Source organism: Brachyistius frenatus, unplaced genomic scaffold, assembly GCF_029030835.1.
Source record: "Brachyistius frenatus isolate BFR_SWC_R1_liver_20210118 unplaced genomic scaffold, ASM2903083v1 Contig_209, whole genome shotgun sequence".
Taxonomy (NCBI): Eukaryota; Metazoa; Chordata; class Actinopteri; family Embiotocidae; genus Brachyistius; species Brachyistius frenatus.
The window spans coordinates 93,407-108,082 of record NW_027210808.1 but is presented as its reverse complement, the minus strand read 5'-3'; the positions used below and the strand labels follow the sequence as shown (position 1 = coordinate 108,082).

The 14,676-nt window shown below is 42.9% G+C and overlaps 1 protein-coding gene and 1 long non-coding RNA gene across 14 annotated transcripts in view; both read left to right on the top strand.

Moving 5' to 3' along the window:
- The window catches only part of epb41a (erythrocyte membrane protein band 4.1a), a 76,352-nt gene that overhangs the window by 46,434 nt on the left and 15,242 nt on the right, over positions 1-14,676 (top strand). The window contains exon 17 of one of the 11 annotated variants that reach the window (XM_069719183.1): positions 4,408-5,449. The exons of 5 other annotated variants lie outside the window; for them this stretch is intronic. In XM_069719183.1, the coding sequence (XP_069575284.1) occupies positions 4,408-4,749 (342 nt within the window). In that variant the 3' untranslated portion in view covers positions 4,750-5,449. 5 more of the 11 variants (XM_069719187.1, XM_069719185.1, XM_069719188.1 and 2 more) reach the window with 5 other exon arrangements.
- Positions 8,625-10,804, top strand: LOC138633133 (uncharacterized). 3 transcript variants are annotated; one of them, XR_011311859.1, is made up of 2 exons: positions 8,625-8,745; positions 8,824-10,804. It is a non-coding gene; the product is annotated as an uncharacterized lncRNA (long non-coding RNA). The 3 variants fall into 3 exon arrangements; XR_011311858.1 differs by having other exon boundaries at positions 8,790-10,804; XR_011311857.1 differs by having other exon boundaries at positions 8,625-8,757; positions 8,790-10,804.

Below are 14,676 nucleotides of genomic sequence, written 5' to 3'. Positions count from 1 at the left end.
GCACACCAACCCTGAGCTGCACCGTCACAGAGGAGGAGGAAGTTCCAACCTTTGTCTAAGTTTCATCATCAGCACCTGAGCACCAGACAATTTATTCTCAATTTGGGAGCGCTGGTGCAGCGGATGTGTTATTTTGCTGTGGACATTGACAGAGATCACATCAAGGTTTGTGTAAAATTCTATAAAACATCAACAGAGACCCTTGAAATGCTTCAGAAAGTCTACGGCGATGAAGCGACGAGCCGGGCGAGGTGTTCTGGTGACATTCTGGTTTCAAGAGGGGCGGAGCTTCACTGTCCAAGAGTGAAGAAGGTGCGTCGGGTCAGGAGACACCAGCTGGGATTTCTTTTGTGCCACCGTGAATTCGTCCCCCAGAGTCAGACTGTCAACACGAGTTCCACTGGGACATTTTGAGGGAAACATTCACTGGGAACCACCTGAACTCTGGCACCATGGCAACAGGCTCCTCCAACATGACAACTTTGTGTTCTTCTAAACTTTGATCCAAACTTTGATGTGTGCTTTCTGCTCAAGTTTCAGGTCCATGGTGAAATCGCAGATGAGCTGGACCAGCGCTCGCAGAAACGTTAGTAACTCGGGTGCTGATGGTGATCAATCGATACATTTTGGAAAAAGGTCTAAAAGGTTCTAGTGTTCTTCTGCTCAGAGAACGTCACTGTGATTCACACACAACAGGAGCAGAACTCTGAACTCTTTGATCAACCCTCGCACTCCTCTCCCTCTACACTAGCTGCACCAACACCTGGTGGAGGTGGAGGTGGACCTCAGACAGACCCCAGCTCCACCTCCTCCATCACCATGAGTGACTACCAGCTGACCTTGTGGAGTCCTGCTGCTTCCTGCTCCTTCATCACCCAGCAGAACATCATCATCCTCACCAAGAAGGCTCCACAGAGGAAGAACTTCAACCTGCCTTCAATGATGGTGCAATTCTCCACCATCATCACTGAGTCCACCTCCACCTCCTCCCCCACCGTCTGGTACTCTGCTGTCACTGACCAGGACCTGCAACCTGCCGTCCCTCCAGAACCTGCAATCTGCCTTCCCTCCAGGACCTCCAAGACCTGCCGTCCCACCAGGACCTGAAACTGGCATCCCTCCTGGACCTCCAAACCTGCCGTCCCTCCAGGACCCCCTGGACCTCCTGGACCTGCAGGACCTCGGGGACCTCCGGGACCTGCTGTCCCTCCAGGACCATCATGCCCTACAGTTCCAGTGTCGTTGCTGAAACCTCTCCCCTCAGTATTGTCCCGACTGCAGCCTCATCGACACAGTTCAGGAGCCCCGCTGATGAGACTCTCCTCCACTCGTAGACACCACACATGATATTAACGTGAAGTCTTATATTATTTCACACATCTGAGAACCTTTGTACTTCTTTCAAATTTTTTATCGTTACGTGTCTTCTTTTTTCTTTTTTTACTCTGTGATTGTTTGGCATCACTACACAAACACAAGCTGTTTGTATGTGAAAACTTCTTTGTCAATAAATGTGATTGTGATTCTAAAATATGTTGTTGACCGTGAAGAATGTGATAAATGTCGAATATGTTGACATGTCGAACTGTGCACTGATCCTCCACTGAGGACAGTGAGGCTGTCAGCTTCTCCATGTCATCCCACTGCTTTAGCATGAAAATACCTGCAACCATGGATACACAGAGTCTTTGGGATGTGCTGTTAAGTCTGCTGATGTGAGGATGGCTTGTGTGTGTGCTGCTTTCAGAGTAGTTGGAGGTGTGTCTGAGGGGACGGCTTCTGACAGCTCCACCCTGTCCAGTGTTTCTTTATGAGCAACAAAGAATGGCACCTAAAGGCTGCGGCATCGACCAGCGAACTTCACCACGTTTGGGCTCCAATGCAATCTGAAGCGATCAGTATGCTTCAAACCAACTAGTTTGTAAAAGTGTTTCAAACCTGAGTAAAGTCCTTCCAAGCGAACTTTACAGCATTATACAGAGGAACCCAACAATTCAACAATTCACATGTAATGTAGAGGGCGGAAAAACTCCCCTTTAAGGGAGAAAAGCCTCCAACAAAGGGAAGGAAAACAGAACAAGGAAAGTTAACTGTGGACCAAAGTGGAACCGACCACACGCGCACAAACAAATACATGCATGCGAAGGTGGTACTAAGAAAACGGTGACTTTTCCCAGAGTCACTACATATTTTAGATGGCTCATTAAGAAAAGCATCAGACAGCAGGAGAGGGAGAGACAGCCATGTTGTGGTAATCAGCCACCTGCTCACTGTCACTGCTGATATCTTCATCATCATTCAAACACTGAGGCAGCCATCAGTGGAGCGTCACAGATTCACTTTCACATCAATGACTCGATTCTAAAAGGTTATGATGTGTCCTCAGAATTCATGATGAATGTGTGTAACTGCAGACACCAGAGAGGTGGAGCAGAGCGCAGACTGGTCCAGCACCGCTGAAGGTGGACTCGGTGTTTGTTGATGGCCTTCTTGTTAGTTTGTCGACTCAGTTCCGAGTTCATATTGTGGACTGTGGTATCTTTGTTGTTGTAACTGTGGACTGTAATATCAGTTACCTTTCATCCGTCTGACACCCCGTTTGAAGCATACCGCCGTTCCTCTCCTCTGGCACCGCTCCCATGGCTGCAGCTCTGCCGCTCTGCTTCAGTTGCCCATCAGCTGCATGGCTGGTTATGAACTCGCATGTCTCATGGCTCTCTGATATGACAGATATATGATAAGTAAGATCAATGAGTAGAATCCAGAAGACTTTTCATCTGTCTCACCCTCCAATTCTCCTTCCTGTACCCCCCCGATGTCTGTACGTGTTCTTCTGTCTGTGTCCTGTATGTGTGCCACCTCTGTTCTCATGTCTTCCCTGTAAAAGTCTGGGCCTGTTTCACCCGTCAGATCACCTCCGACTCATTCTTGCCCCCACCCATCTCCCCCGCCCCCCCATCCTCCGTCACACACTCACTAAATATCACTGGAGGTCAGAGAGGCTGTCAGTCTGATGATCTTCTGGTGTTTCCCTCCGGCTCTCAGCTCTCCTGTAGCCACAAGCTGAAGACTCACTTCTTGTCCCAGACATGAGGATATTTTACTTTTGGAATACTGCAGCACTTTCACCTCCGTCCTTTTGTCTCCTCTTCACCTCTGTCCTTTTGTCTCCTCATCACCTCCGTCCTTCTGTCTCCTCATCACCTCCGTCCTTCTGTCTCCTCTTCACCTCTGTCCTCCTCTTTCTCTCTTGCTCTGTCCTCCTCTTCCTCTGCCTCTCTGTCCTCCTCTTCCTCTGCCTCTGTGTCTTCCTCTTCCTCTGCTGCCCTGTCCTCCTCTTCCTCTGCTGCTCTGTCCTCCTCTTCCTCTGCCTCTCCGTCCTCCTCTTCCTCTGCTGCTCTGTCCTCCTCTTCCTCTGCCTCTCTGTCCTCCTCTTCCTCTCCTGCTCTGTCCTCCTCTCTGTCCTCCTCTTTCTCTGCCACTCTGTCCTCCGGTGCAGCCTGATAACATCACTTCACTTGTCCTCTACCTACTGTGTTCTCAGTGGCTGTCTGTCCTCACACTGATTAATGATGGAGAACTTTTAGTGAACATTTGATATGATTTGATTTTGGTAATTAGTATTCCTGCTGACTAAGAGATGAAGAAAATGGTCACATTGTTGTAAATAGCAGCTGTAACTCACGCTGCTCTAAGAATGCTGTCTGTCAGCTTTCCCATTGTAGTGCTGCACCTTCAGCGAACAGTGAAGAGACGTTTCACCCGGTGGACCAAAGGCCTCGTGTTTCTGGTCAGTGGGCATCGCTAACTGTGGCTACCAGGTTGATCAGCTTTAGTTAGCAACCCAATCATCTGAATTTGTTCAAAACTTAATCTAATTGAGACATTTTAAATGTTGATGTCAAAAGTCAAAGTATATATTCAAATGAGAACACTGAAAAAGGTCCTCAGAAGGATTTGATGGCTTCATAAACAATATAATGCTAATCCATAGCATCAAACCACCATGTCCTGCTCAGTCCGTCCCTCTGAACTGTCTGCTGGGTGCGTCGCAAGGGAACCTGAAATCCTTCTTCAGTTGCACTAATCGTGTAACGGTGGAATTAAAAGACACACTTGAGGTGAAGTCACATTTGTAGCTCCACTAACCTGTTTGATATGACAGGAAGTCCATAACCTGGTCATGATAAAAGGATGAGCTTATACTGTGGTGATTCAAGTTGAGTCATGAAGTTCACAGTGAATTGTCTCTGTCTGTCCTCTCCATGCTGAACAGAGCCTCCCCTTCCTGAACCCTCTCTCCATCTGTGTTCCCTCTGTCCCCCATCCTCCTTCTGTCAGCTGACCATGTTCCACTTGTCTGTTCATTGTTATCTGTCTCTCTTGGTCTGCTGCTGCTGAGCACAGCGAGGGAGGCAGTCTCTGTTTGGACGCAAGGTAAGAGCTTGTAGTTTGTCCCCAGCGGCCGGGGGACCTCCGCTGTGCAGACAGGACTGCCTGCTGGAAGAAGATGAGAAAGACAGTGAGGTTGAATGGATTGATGATGATGATGATGATGATGATGACAACGATGAGGAGGATGAAGAGGAAGGACAAGCTCGTGGTCACACTCTAAAGGTGGCGATCAGTGTGCCAGATGAGGCGAGAGGTTTGGTGAACCCAGCCAGGCTCAGGCACTCCCAGATGTCCTTCTTCCTGTCAGGGCTGCTGGTGATGGCCCTCACCATGCTGTGGCTGGCCTTTATTTGAAGGAGATCCCTGAACATGTAAATCTGCCTCTGGTCATCTACAGACTGCTGAATTAATGTGCTGTTCTGTCCTTCTACCTTGAAGTCATCATTCTGTTCTTTGTACCTTCGTTTGACCTGAAGTGGCAGGACTCAAAAAGAAATGTTCTCTTCAAAGTGAGCCTGTTGAACTTTTGCTGAACAGCAGCCACGGTGGCCTGTGGTGGCAGCAGACCTTTGCTCAGCCCTTCTCCCACTTGGTCACTTTTGCTGTGCCTGTCAAACCCTTTTAAAATGGTAATGGTGGAAAATCTTTGTTGGGAAAATCTATTCTGAGACAATGAGAGAGCAGTACAGGAATTTTGACAGATGATAAGACAACTGCTTTTATTGGCTTTAACTTTCCCCCATGCTGACCAAGCATCTCTACATACCTCCATACATGATAGTGTGCCATAATAAAGACCTGAGGCGAAGGCCTGGGACACACTGCCTGCATGGCGTGTGCGTTAGAGTACGTCTCAGCCTGTCGGTCCAACCACTGAAACAATCATTTCTCTTCTCTCTTCTCTAATGACCATTAGTATTAGTATTTTTGAGGTCCGACAAGTGACGAGTTGTAACCAAAAAACAGTCACGTGGGTTGTGTTTACCCTTCGAACAGTGCGGGACACACAGATACACACACACACACACACACACACACACCCGACACAAAGAGAGAGAGCCAAGAAGACCACCCGCCCCTCACCTGGTGAAGAGTCTACACGATATAATAGGAGGCTTCACTGTTTTTACTATAATCATACAGTACAAATGTGATCACAGAGGGTTTCCCTGTATATTTCAGCTGGGAATCGAGCGCCGCACGCGTGAAAAATAGGTGTCGGGTCGATTTTATTAATGAAGCAACACACACGCGTGTCAGCAGGCAGTGTGTCTGCTCGCATCCGTTAATAAGGACTCCGAAGTGAAATGACGCCACGCAGCCAGTGTGTTCCCGGCAACAGTTAACGAACTATGTAGAAGCCATAGAAACTAATGAGCAGCATTACTGTTGTGCAATGGGAGTTGGTTTCCCTACCAATGCAGCACATTACAGTAAATTCATATGGTTACTACTATTTTGCTCTAACGTAACATTGGTTAGATACATATAACCCTGTTTCCCAAAAAGTTGGGATGCTGTGTAAAATGTAAATAAAATCTGAGTGCAATAATTTCCAAATCACAAAACAATATATAATTGAAAATAGACTAAAGGAAACATACCAAATGTTGAAACTGAAAAATTTGATTGTTCTATTTAAATGTTTATTTTGAATTTGAAAATGAATTTGATGGCAGCAACACGTCTTAAAAAGTTGTGACAGGGTCAACAAAAAGGGTCAAAAGAATTAGTGGTTCTATGGTTCATAATATCTATGGTTCTATGTGGTTCTATGGTTCATAATATCATTAAAAGATTCAGAGAATCTGGAGAAATCTCTGAACACAAGGGACAAGGCTGGAAACCAATATTGGATGGTGGTGATCTTTGGGCCTTCAGGCAGCACTGCATTAAAAACACACTATTCTGGAGTGGAAATCACTGCATGGGCTCAGGAACACTTGTGAAAACCATCGTCTGTGAACACAGTTCATCGCTGCATCCACAAATGCAGGTTAAAACTCTCCAAAGAAGAAACCAGATAGAAACATGATCCAGAAACACCGCCGCCTTCTCTGGACCGAGATCATTGAAGATGGACTGAGGTTCCTAGACATTTACAGTGTTGATAAAAGAAGTGATGCAACAACAGTGGTAAACATGATCCTGTCACAACTGTTTTAAGACGTGTTGCTGCCATCGAATTCAAAATGAACATATATTTTCCAGAAAAAAAGTTGTCCTTTTAACATTTGATATGTTGTTTTTGTTCTGTGTTTCATCAAATATGGGTTTATGTGATTTGCAAATCCTCACATTCTGATTTTGTTTACATTTTACACAGCATCCCAACTTTGTGACTATAGGAAATCATAATTAGACACATATAGGTTTGACTTATAGTGTATTATCATATTATTATTGTTTCTCTGGTTCTTGCCAGCTCCAATTGGTCAATGGCCATTCACAGGGAAAGTATTAATAAAAATATAATTTACCGAGTAGTTAGTATAACTGTAATATATACAGGATGCTAAAATAGTAAACAATGTCATAAAGACAGTAAAACCATTCAGTAATGTTAAATGCAGCAGTGTGAATCTGTTTTACCTTAAACTACTGATCATCCCAGATCACGTAAGACTATGGCATCAAAACCCCAGAAGGTATACAAGAAACCGTGTTTTTTATTGTTTAGGAGGAGAATGAAGTGACATTTCCTGTTTCAAACTTTACATTGTCTCACTTAAAGAATTTAGCATTTTGTTTTTCAGAAAAAAAGTTTCTATTCAGTCTCAGAAATGTAATGTGATATCAAAATATTGATGTTTGCATTCTGCAGGAAGAAAGCTTTCTGCTTGCACTGTATGTATGTTCTACTTAGGAGTTCACATGTTCTGCTGTTTAGAAGATGTCCAGTGGACGACAGCTCTGTTGGAAGTTGCATGTTAAATTTTAAAATCGATTTCTTTTCCACATCTGTGTTATACAACCCTGGACAATATTCACTCTATCGCCAGTCACATGACCAAAGCTCTCAGACATGTGAGGAATGTGTGCAGCTCAGCAGAGTGTTGTTGAGACTGGCATGCTTAAACCTTGTGTTGATATTGGACCAAGTATCTGACAATCAGGCCAAGTGGAAGGAAGAGAAAAGGTTTTACTCAGGAATGCATCACAGCAATTTTTTACTGTTTCAAGTTACATGTTGTGAAACAAATCTTGATTCTGATGTCTGTAACAACTGGAGCCCTGATCTATGACTGAGTCCTCCATGTAGATACAACCATGATGTGATGCTAGAAAGAGATAAAACTCTACAGATCCAAGTAGAGTCATTATTTGTGTAGTTTTCCAGAAGGCTAGGAACATAAACAACGTTTGGTTCGCTGACTGTCTGTAATGACTGAGCTTAATGTTTGGAGGTCGTAGCTGGGGAAGTACAGCATAGTGTCAACAGAACCAGTACTATAAATAATTCAGTGGGTTCTGAAAGGGTGTCCTGATTCTGACCAGAGATACAGAGACTTCATTGGATGATGATGTCCAGCCTCCAGTGTCGACCTCGTGCAGTCCTGCTGTTGTCATGAACCTTCAGAGAGCTTTAAATGGAGTCGCTGCACTTATTAAAGCACGGCGTACTTGTTTACATGATGTCGCCCTCAGCTATCAAAAAAGCTTTTGGTTGCATGACTGCTCAAGTTGTTCTTTGTCAAGTGACAATATGCAACTTCTTGGGCATTTTTGTCAGAAGCTAATCTTGTAGAAATCCTGCCCAAAGACCTGCCACTCACGATGAATCATGCTGTGTTGAACAACTCCCACCCTGAAGGCCTGGGTACAACTTCAGTTGGTTTCAGTGGAATAATCACGATAGCACATTCCTCCACTGAAGCAAAGGAAAGCCATGTAGCCGTACTGCTGATCTTCACCAGAACAGAGACAGCAGGTCCAAAAATAAACTTCAACAACCTCTCTCAGAGTGTAATATTCCACAAGTTAGACCAAACATAAAGCCGATATTTGCCTTGTATTACTCACTGGATTTTGACCAAATAGACTATGTACAGATGGTACAGGTGTTTAAAATGGCTGCCCACTCAGAGCAAATTTTCACTGCATCTAAAAATCACTTCATGCTGTGTCTAAACAGGCCGAGTGACCAGTGTAGAAATCCACCAACATTCAAATTACTACTGTTAATCAATGATATCTACACCTAGAGGTAGATTATTTTTTTTTAAAAAACAGAAGAATATTTGACATGAATGTTGACAAGAGGCAGTAAGTAAATACAGCAGTAAATACAGCAGTAAATAAAGGTAAATACAGCAGTAAATAAATCAGTAAATACAGGTAAATACAGCAGTAAATACAGCAGTAAACAGAGGTAAATATAGCAGTAAATAAAGGTAAATAAAGCAGTAAATACATCAGTAAATGCAGGTAAATACAGCAGTAAATAAAGCATTAATTCCTTCAGTAAATAAAGGTAAATACAGCAGTAAATACAGCAGTAAATGCAAGTAAATACAGCAGTAAATAAAGCAGTAAATGCAGCAGTAAATAAAGGTAAATACAGCAGTAAATGAAAGTAAATACAGCAGTAAATACAGCAGTAAATACAGCAGTAAATACATCAGTGAATACATCAGTGAATACATTAGTGGATAAAGCGGTAGAAGAACAGCTTGGAAGGGTTAGGGTTGCAGGATCACTCTCTCCAGCTCTCTCCAGCTCTGAACATTACCCAAAAGAAGTCTGGTGTATGTTAAAGAGAACTTAGTTGATGGTGGCGGTTCTGTTGAAGCCTGCTGTTTATTTGAAGTGGAACTACACAACCTGAAAGCTGCAAGCTGCACAGCGTAACAGGACCGGCCTGCTGCTTCTGGATTTAATGCCAGCGCTGGCAAAAAGAACAAACGCATTGTTTTGTGGTCATTCCTTTGCTAGTTTGATTCATACAGAGTATGAGGTGTGCACTACATCTGTGGCAATTAACCATATTCTTGCAAACTCAAGTAAGATACTGCTGAAGGCATTAAAGGCTCTTACCTACGGAGGCTTTTCAGTAAATATTACCAAGCTTCTAGTGATCACACTGAAATTCTTACAGACATAAACAGTGTTAAAACTAAATGGTAAATGTCTTTTCAGCTTAGAGGTCTGAAAGCGCTAGACAACTTTTGTCTCTCATTCATTAATTCACACACACACACACACACACACACACACACACACACACACACACACACACACACACACACACACACACACACACACACACACACACACACACACACACACACACACAGAACTTACACGCTGGATGTTTGTCTGCCATTGGGGGCAACTTTGGGTCCAGTGTCTTTCCCAAGGACACTTTGTCAGGTGGTATTGAGAAGGCAGGTGATTGGTGGACAACCCTCTCAACCATCTGTGGCTCACGTGATGAAGATTAGCTGGTGGAGACTGACTGATACAGCTGGACATACTCACTGCGGAGACGTTAGCTCTACAAACTATTGGACTGGACTCGGCTGCTGTAGATATGCAGTTCTCCTCCACACTCACTGTTGAATTGTACTGCCTGAAGAATAGCGAAGGAACGATGTGGAGTTTAATGGGCCGGTACCACAATCAGTAGACAGTAGACTGAAGATACTTTTACTGCTGCACACAGAGTCTGGCGGTTTTCTGCTCTAGTTTGGAAGGTAATAATAAGACTACCTTTAGTGCTTGTTAGCACTGACGACTGTCAGTGACTGAAATAAGTTTACAGCATCAACATCATCTCCCATTTCTTCAAACAACATGCATGTTGTCCCTCCTACTCACTGACCGAACAGCAACACTCTCCATTCAAAAAACTTATGACCGTACCGATACATGATTTATCAGGTCTAAAATGTTTACAGCCCCTAAACCATCTTGGAGGAATTCATTACCATATATCATGAATTCTGCAGCTTTCTGAATGCCCTATCCAGAATATGGATGATATTTATGATGAAATATGATGAAAATGATGAACAGAAATATTGACTGTCTCATTTTAAATGACCTCCAGAGAAGTCTCCACGGTAATGTTGGTTGAACTGTAATACAAGCCTGTTTACTACTTTACTACAACTCTGCTATTGACCTACATTTATGCGTAGCTGAGTGTGCATGCTGAATAATATACATGTCCTTTTGATGGGTGTGCACACATCCACATGGGTCATTGATTCTGGGATAGTTATGTAAGCTTGTACATGCCACTGTGATAACTACACAATAAGAACATTTTGCTTGTTGTTTTCTGATTATCGTAACTTTCTAGATCAACTGTAACTTTGTCATTATTCATTTAAACCTATGTAAGGTGTCAAGTAGTTGCTATAAAAATAATAAAATCTAATGTGTATGTTTGAATATAGTACAATTGTGGTCCCCTCTCTCTCTCATTGACTGTACCTTCACTTAATTTTCAATTCAGTTTGATCAATATAGTTATAGTATTAATATATTTCAAATAGTAAAGCTCTTACAACAGAACCTTGCAATGTTAAAACAATGAGCGATAACTACCGGCCAAAAGCACACCTTTAACAGGAAAGAAACCTGGTCGACCACCTGCCTGGAGGGGTTGGAGTGAGGGGAGAGCAGAGAGAGAAAACAGCAGCATAGAGATGAAGGAGATAATAAAACCACCACTGATGTGCAGGAGCAAAGACAACTCGAAAGAGACAACAAACAACACTACAGGAGAGAGAGACATTAAGGTTCAATGGTGACATACAGTATAAATGCACAGAGTGAAAAAGAGGAACGGAGCTCAGTGCATCATGGAAGGTCTCCCTGCAGTTGAGACCTAACAGCATAACTAAGGGATGAATCAAGGTCACAGAGATGTTTGGAAACTCTCAAACCACAAGCAGGCAGCACTCAGAGAGAGAAGATCTGTCAGGACGATGTGGTTCTAGAAGATCTGTCAGGATGATGTGGTTCTAGAAGATCTGTCAGGATGATGTGGTTCTAGAAAATCTTTCAGGATGACGTGGTTCTAGAAGATCTGTCAGATTGACATGGTTCTATGAGATCTGTCAGGATGATGTGGTTCTAGAAGATCTGTCAGGACGATGTGGTTCTAGAAGATCTGTCAGGATGATGTGGTTCTAGAAGATCTGTCAGGATGATGTGGTTCTAGAAGATCTGTCAGGATGATGTGGTTCTAGAAAATCTTTCAGGATGACGTGGTTCTAGAAGATCTGTCAGGTTGACGTGGTTCTATGAGATCTGTCAGGATGACATGGTTCTATGAGATCTGTCAGGATGATGTGGTTCTATGAGATCTGTCAGATGATGTGGTTCGCTAAGATCTCTGAGATAAGGTGGAGCCTGGTCATGAAGAACTTTGTAAATCAGCAGGAGAATTTTAAATTCTATTCTTGATTTAACAGGAAAACAATGAAGAGAAGCTAAAACTGGAGAAATATGATCTCTAAATCCCATCAGTACTCTTACTGCAGCATTTTGGATCAGCTGCAGGTTTTTAATGAATAATTTGGACGTTCTAACAACAAGGAATTATAATAATCCAGCGTAGAAGTAACAAGTTTCTGCCTGAGGCAGGACTTTCCTGATTTTATTAATATTACGTAGATGAAAGAAGGCAGTTCTGGAGATTTGCTTTATATGGTGTCTAAAGGACAAATCCTCATCAAATATGACTCCAAGGTTCCTCACAGTTTTACTGGAGACCAAGACAACATCATCTAGAGGAACTAAGTGATTACAGAAAGACTTTCTGAGGTGTTTAGGACCAAGAACAATAACTTCTGTTTTGTCTGAATTTAGAAGCAGATTGTTGGTCATCCAGGCCTTTATGTCTTTCAGACATTCTTCAAGTTTTACTAACAAATTTGTTTCTTCTGGTTTTATAGAAAGATATAGCTGAGTTCCATCTGCATAACAATGGAAGTTGATGTAGTGTTTCCTGATGATATCGCTTAATAGAAACATGTATAATATGAAAAGCATTGGACCGAGTACAGAACCCCGTGGAACTCCATAACTAACTTTTGTGCACATGGAAGAGTCATCATGAACAAACTGAAGTCTATCGAATAGACATGATTTAAACCACCCTCGTGAAGTTCCTTTTATCTCAATGACATGTTCCACTCTGTAATAAAAGGCTGTGATCAATCTTGTCTAATGCAGCCTTGAGGTCCAGCAGGACTCGTATACAGAGTAGTCCACTGTCTGCGGTTTCCTCTCTGTCTGTGGCCACAATGGGGGGCAATGTAATCCGTGCCAAAGGTTTTATTTATGACCACAGAAAGGAAGCAGGCTAAGAAAGCAAACTAAGTGACGTGTTCTGTCTGTCCTGCTTGTTTGAAGAACTTCAACAGATTGGATTTTCCTTGCATCAGAGGTTCCACTCCTCGTAGCATTAGCTCCCATGATGTGCACAAAACTCCAGATGCTACAGGCTTCACTGCTTGACCTGAATGATTGACGTCTCTCTCTCTCTCTTTAATCAGTTATAAATTGTGGGCCCGGCTTCAGTTTTTTTCACTGTGATTGCAGTCTGGACACGCTGTTCGTATCAGCCACTCTGAAGGGCGGACCAATCACTGACCAGTGTCGGTGGTTAACCGCGTTTGTCCTTCTCCTCCTTCACTGTGATTGGACAGCTGGTGACAGTGACGAGAGCTGCGTTAACATTTTTTAACTCACTGACCGAAAAAAAAATTGCCCAACATTCAGCGCAGAATAAACACTCAGCACCTCGTCAAGCTGCTGGTGTTCATTAAAACAATTTTTTTTTTTTAAATATGCTGCACTCAGGAAAAAAAACGCTTTGGTGGACACAGTAGTTGAAAAGTGGTGTCAGTGTCGGCTGCTGATTGGTTCAAATTAAGCCGAGGTCTACGCCCAGTAGGATGGAATGACAGACCACAGATCCACTGTGTATATTTGGGTCTGAGGATGCCAGGCTTGTAAAATCCATCAAAGATAAGTTAACAAGCAATTCACTCGTAATTTTAATGGGAAAGAAAAGAATGATCCTGCTGTGGCAGCAAACTCAGCCCTCGTTATAACTATAGATGTTGTCTTGCCGCCAGTTCTTAGCAATGTCACCGTGCTGTAAACAGTCTCTGACGTTGTTGCTCACTGGTTCAGACATAAAGCTTTAAGCCCCTCTGGCTCTGTCTCATCACAAAGAAAAATCTGGAATAAATGCTCCTCAGCACACAGGTGTGGATTTAAAAGAACACAATTAGACCTGAATTCATTACAAAGGTCTAACAGGAGAATTTCCTCACCTCATGATCTTATTTATTCTGGGATTATCCAATCTTTCTGCCCTGAGGAACACTTCCTCACAAGTTTCCAAAGTAATTCCCCCTCCACAGCAGCAGGTGGCACTATGAGTCAGTCTAAATGAGCCAGTGTTCTGCTACACTGCTGATAACTGCATGCCTGAGAGATACCAGACATGTTGGAATGGTTTCGAAGGAAAAGTACTGGATGAAAATGATGCAATATTCTTTACAGGTTCATCAATAATAGTAAATCATTAGTCTATGTCTATGGTACATGAACGTTTAGAGTTATTAGACTAAGACAGCTGAACATTTGTGGAGGAGAACTCGCTGTGTTTATAGTCAGACAGTTATAAATTAAATGTTCTACAGTTCTGAAATGTGGTTTCCAAATGCGACTACTGAATGGGTGTCAAGTTGATCAAATAAAGTGTTTAAATTCTCCTTCAGTTTTATTTGATGTGTCCTTTCTGAGTGTAAGGTGTGGATGTACGGATGATTACAGCTGTCAAGTGCTTTAGCTTAGGTCCTAATGAAGTCTCTTAAATCAGTAGTAGTGTTTTTAGTCTTGGCTGTGGAGCGTTCATCCCTCCTAACATGCAGTTTACCGCTGTGGGACTCCGTTGACTCTGTACCATGTGTCTGTGCTGCCACAACAGCCTGAACATGAGCTTTGTTGTCTTTATGGTCATAGTTCATTTTACTTTCATGTAAATGTGTGTCAGAAATTGAAACACACATTCATGTGTTTTTATTATTACTTTGCTATTTCTTTCATTAAAGAGGCACACTGAAAACCTTCAAATATGGAATCACACAAAGTTCCATATTTGGCCCTGCCATCATGACATCTGGACTTCTACAAGAAAAATCATGAAAATCACATTTTTCATCCTTACTTGATTATTTCTGTTTCTGTTCAGTACATCACATGACTTTCTCTCCTGGTACCAACAGCTTCAACGATGAGGCTGTTTCCACC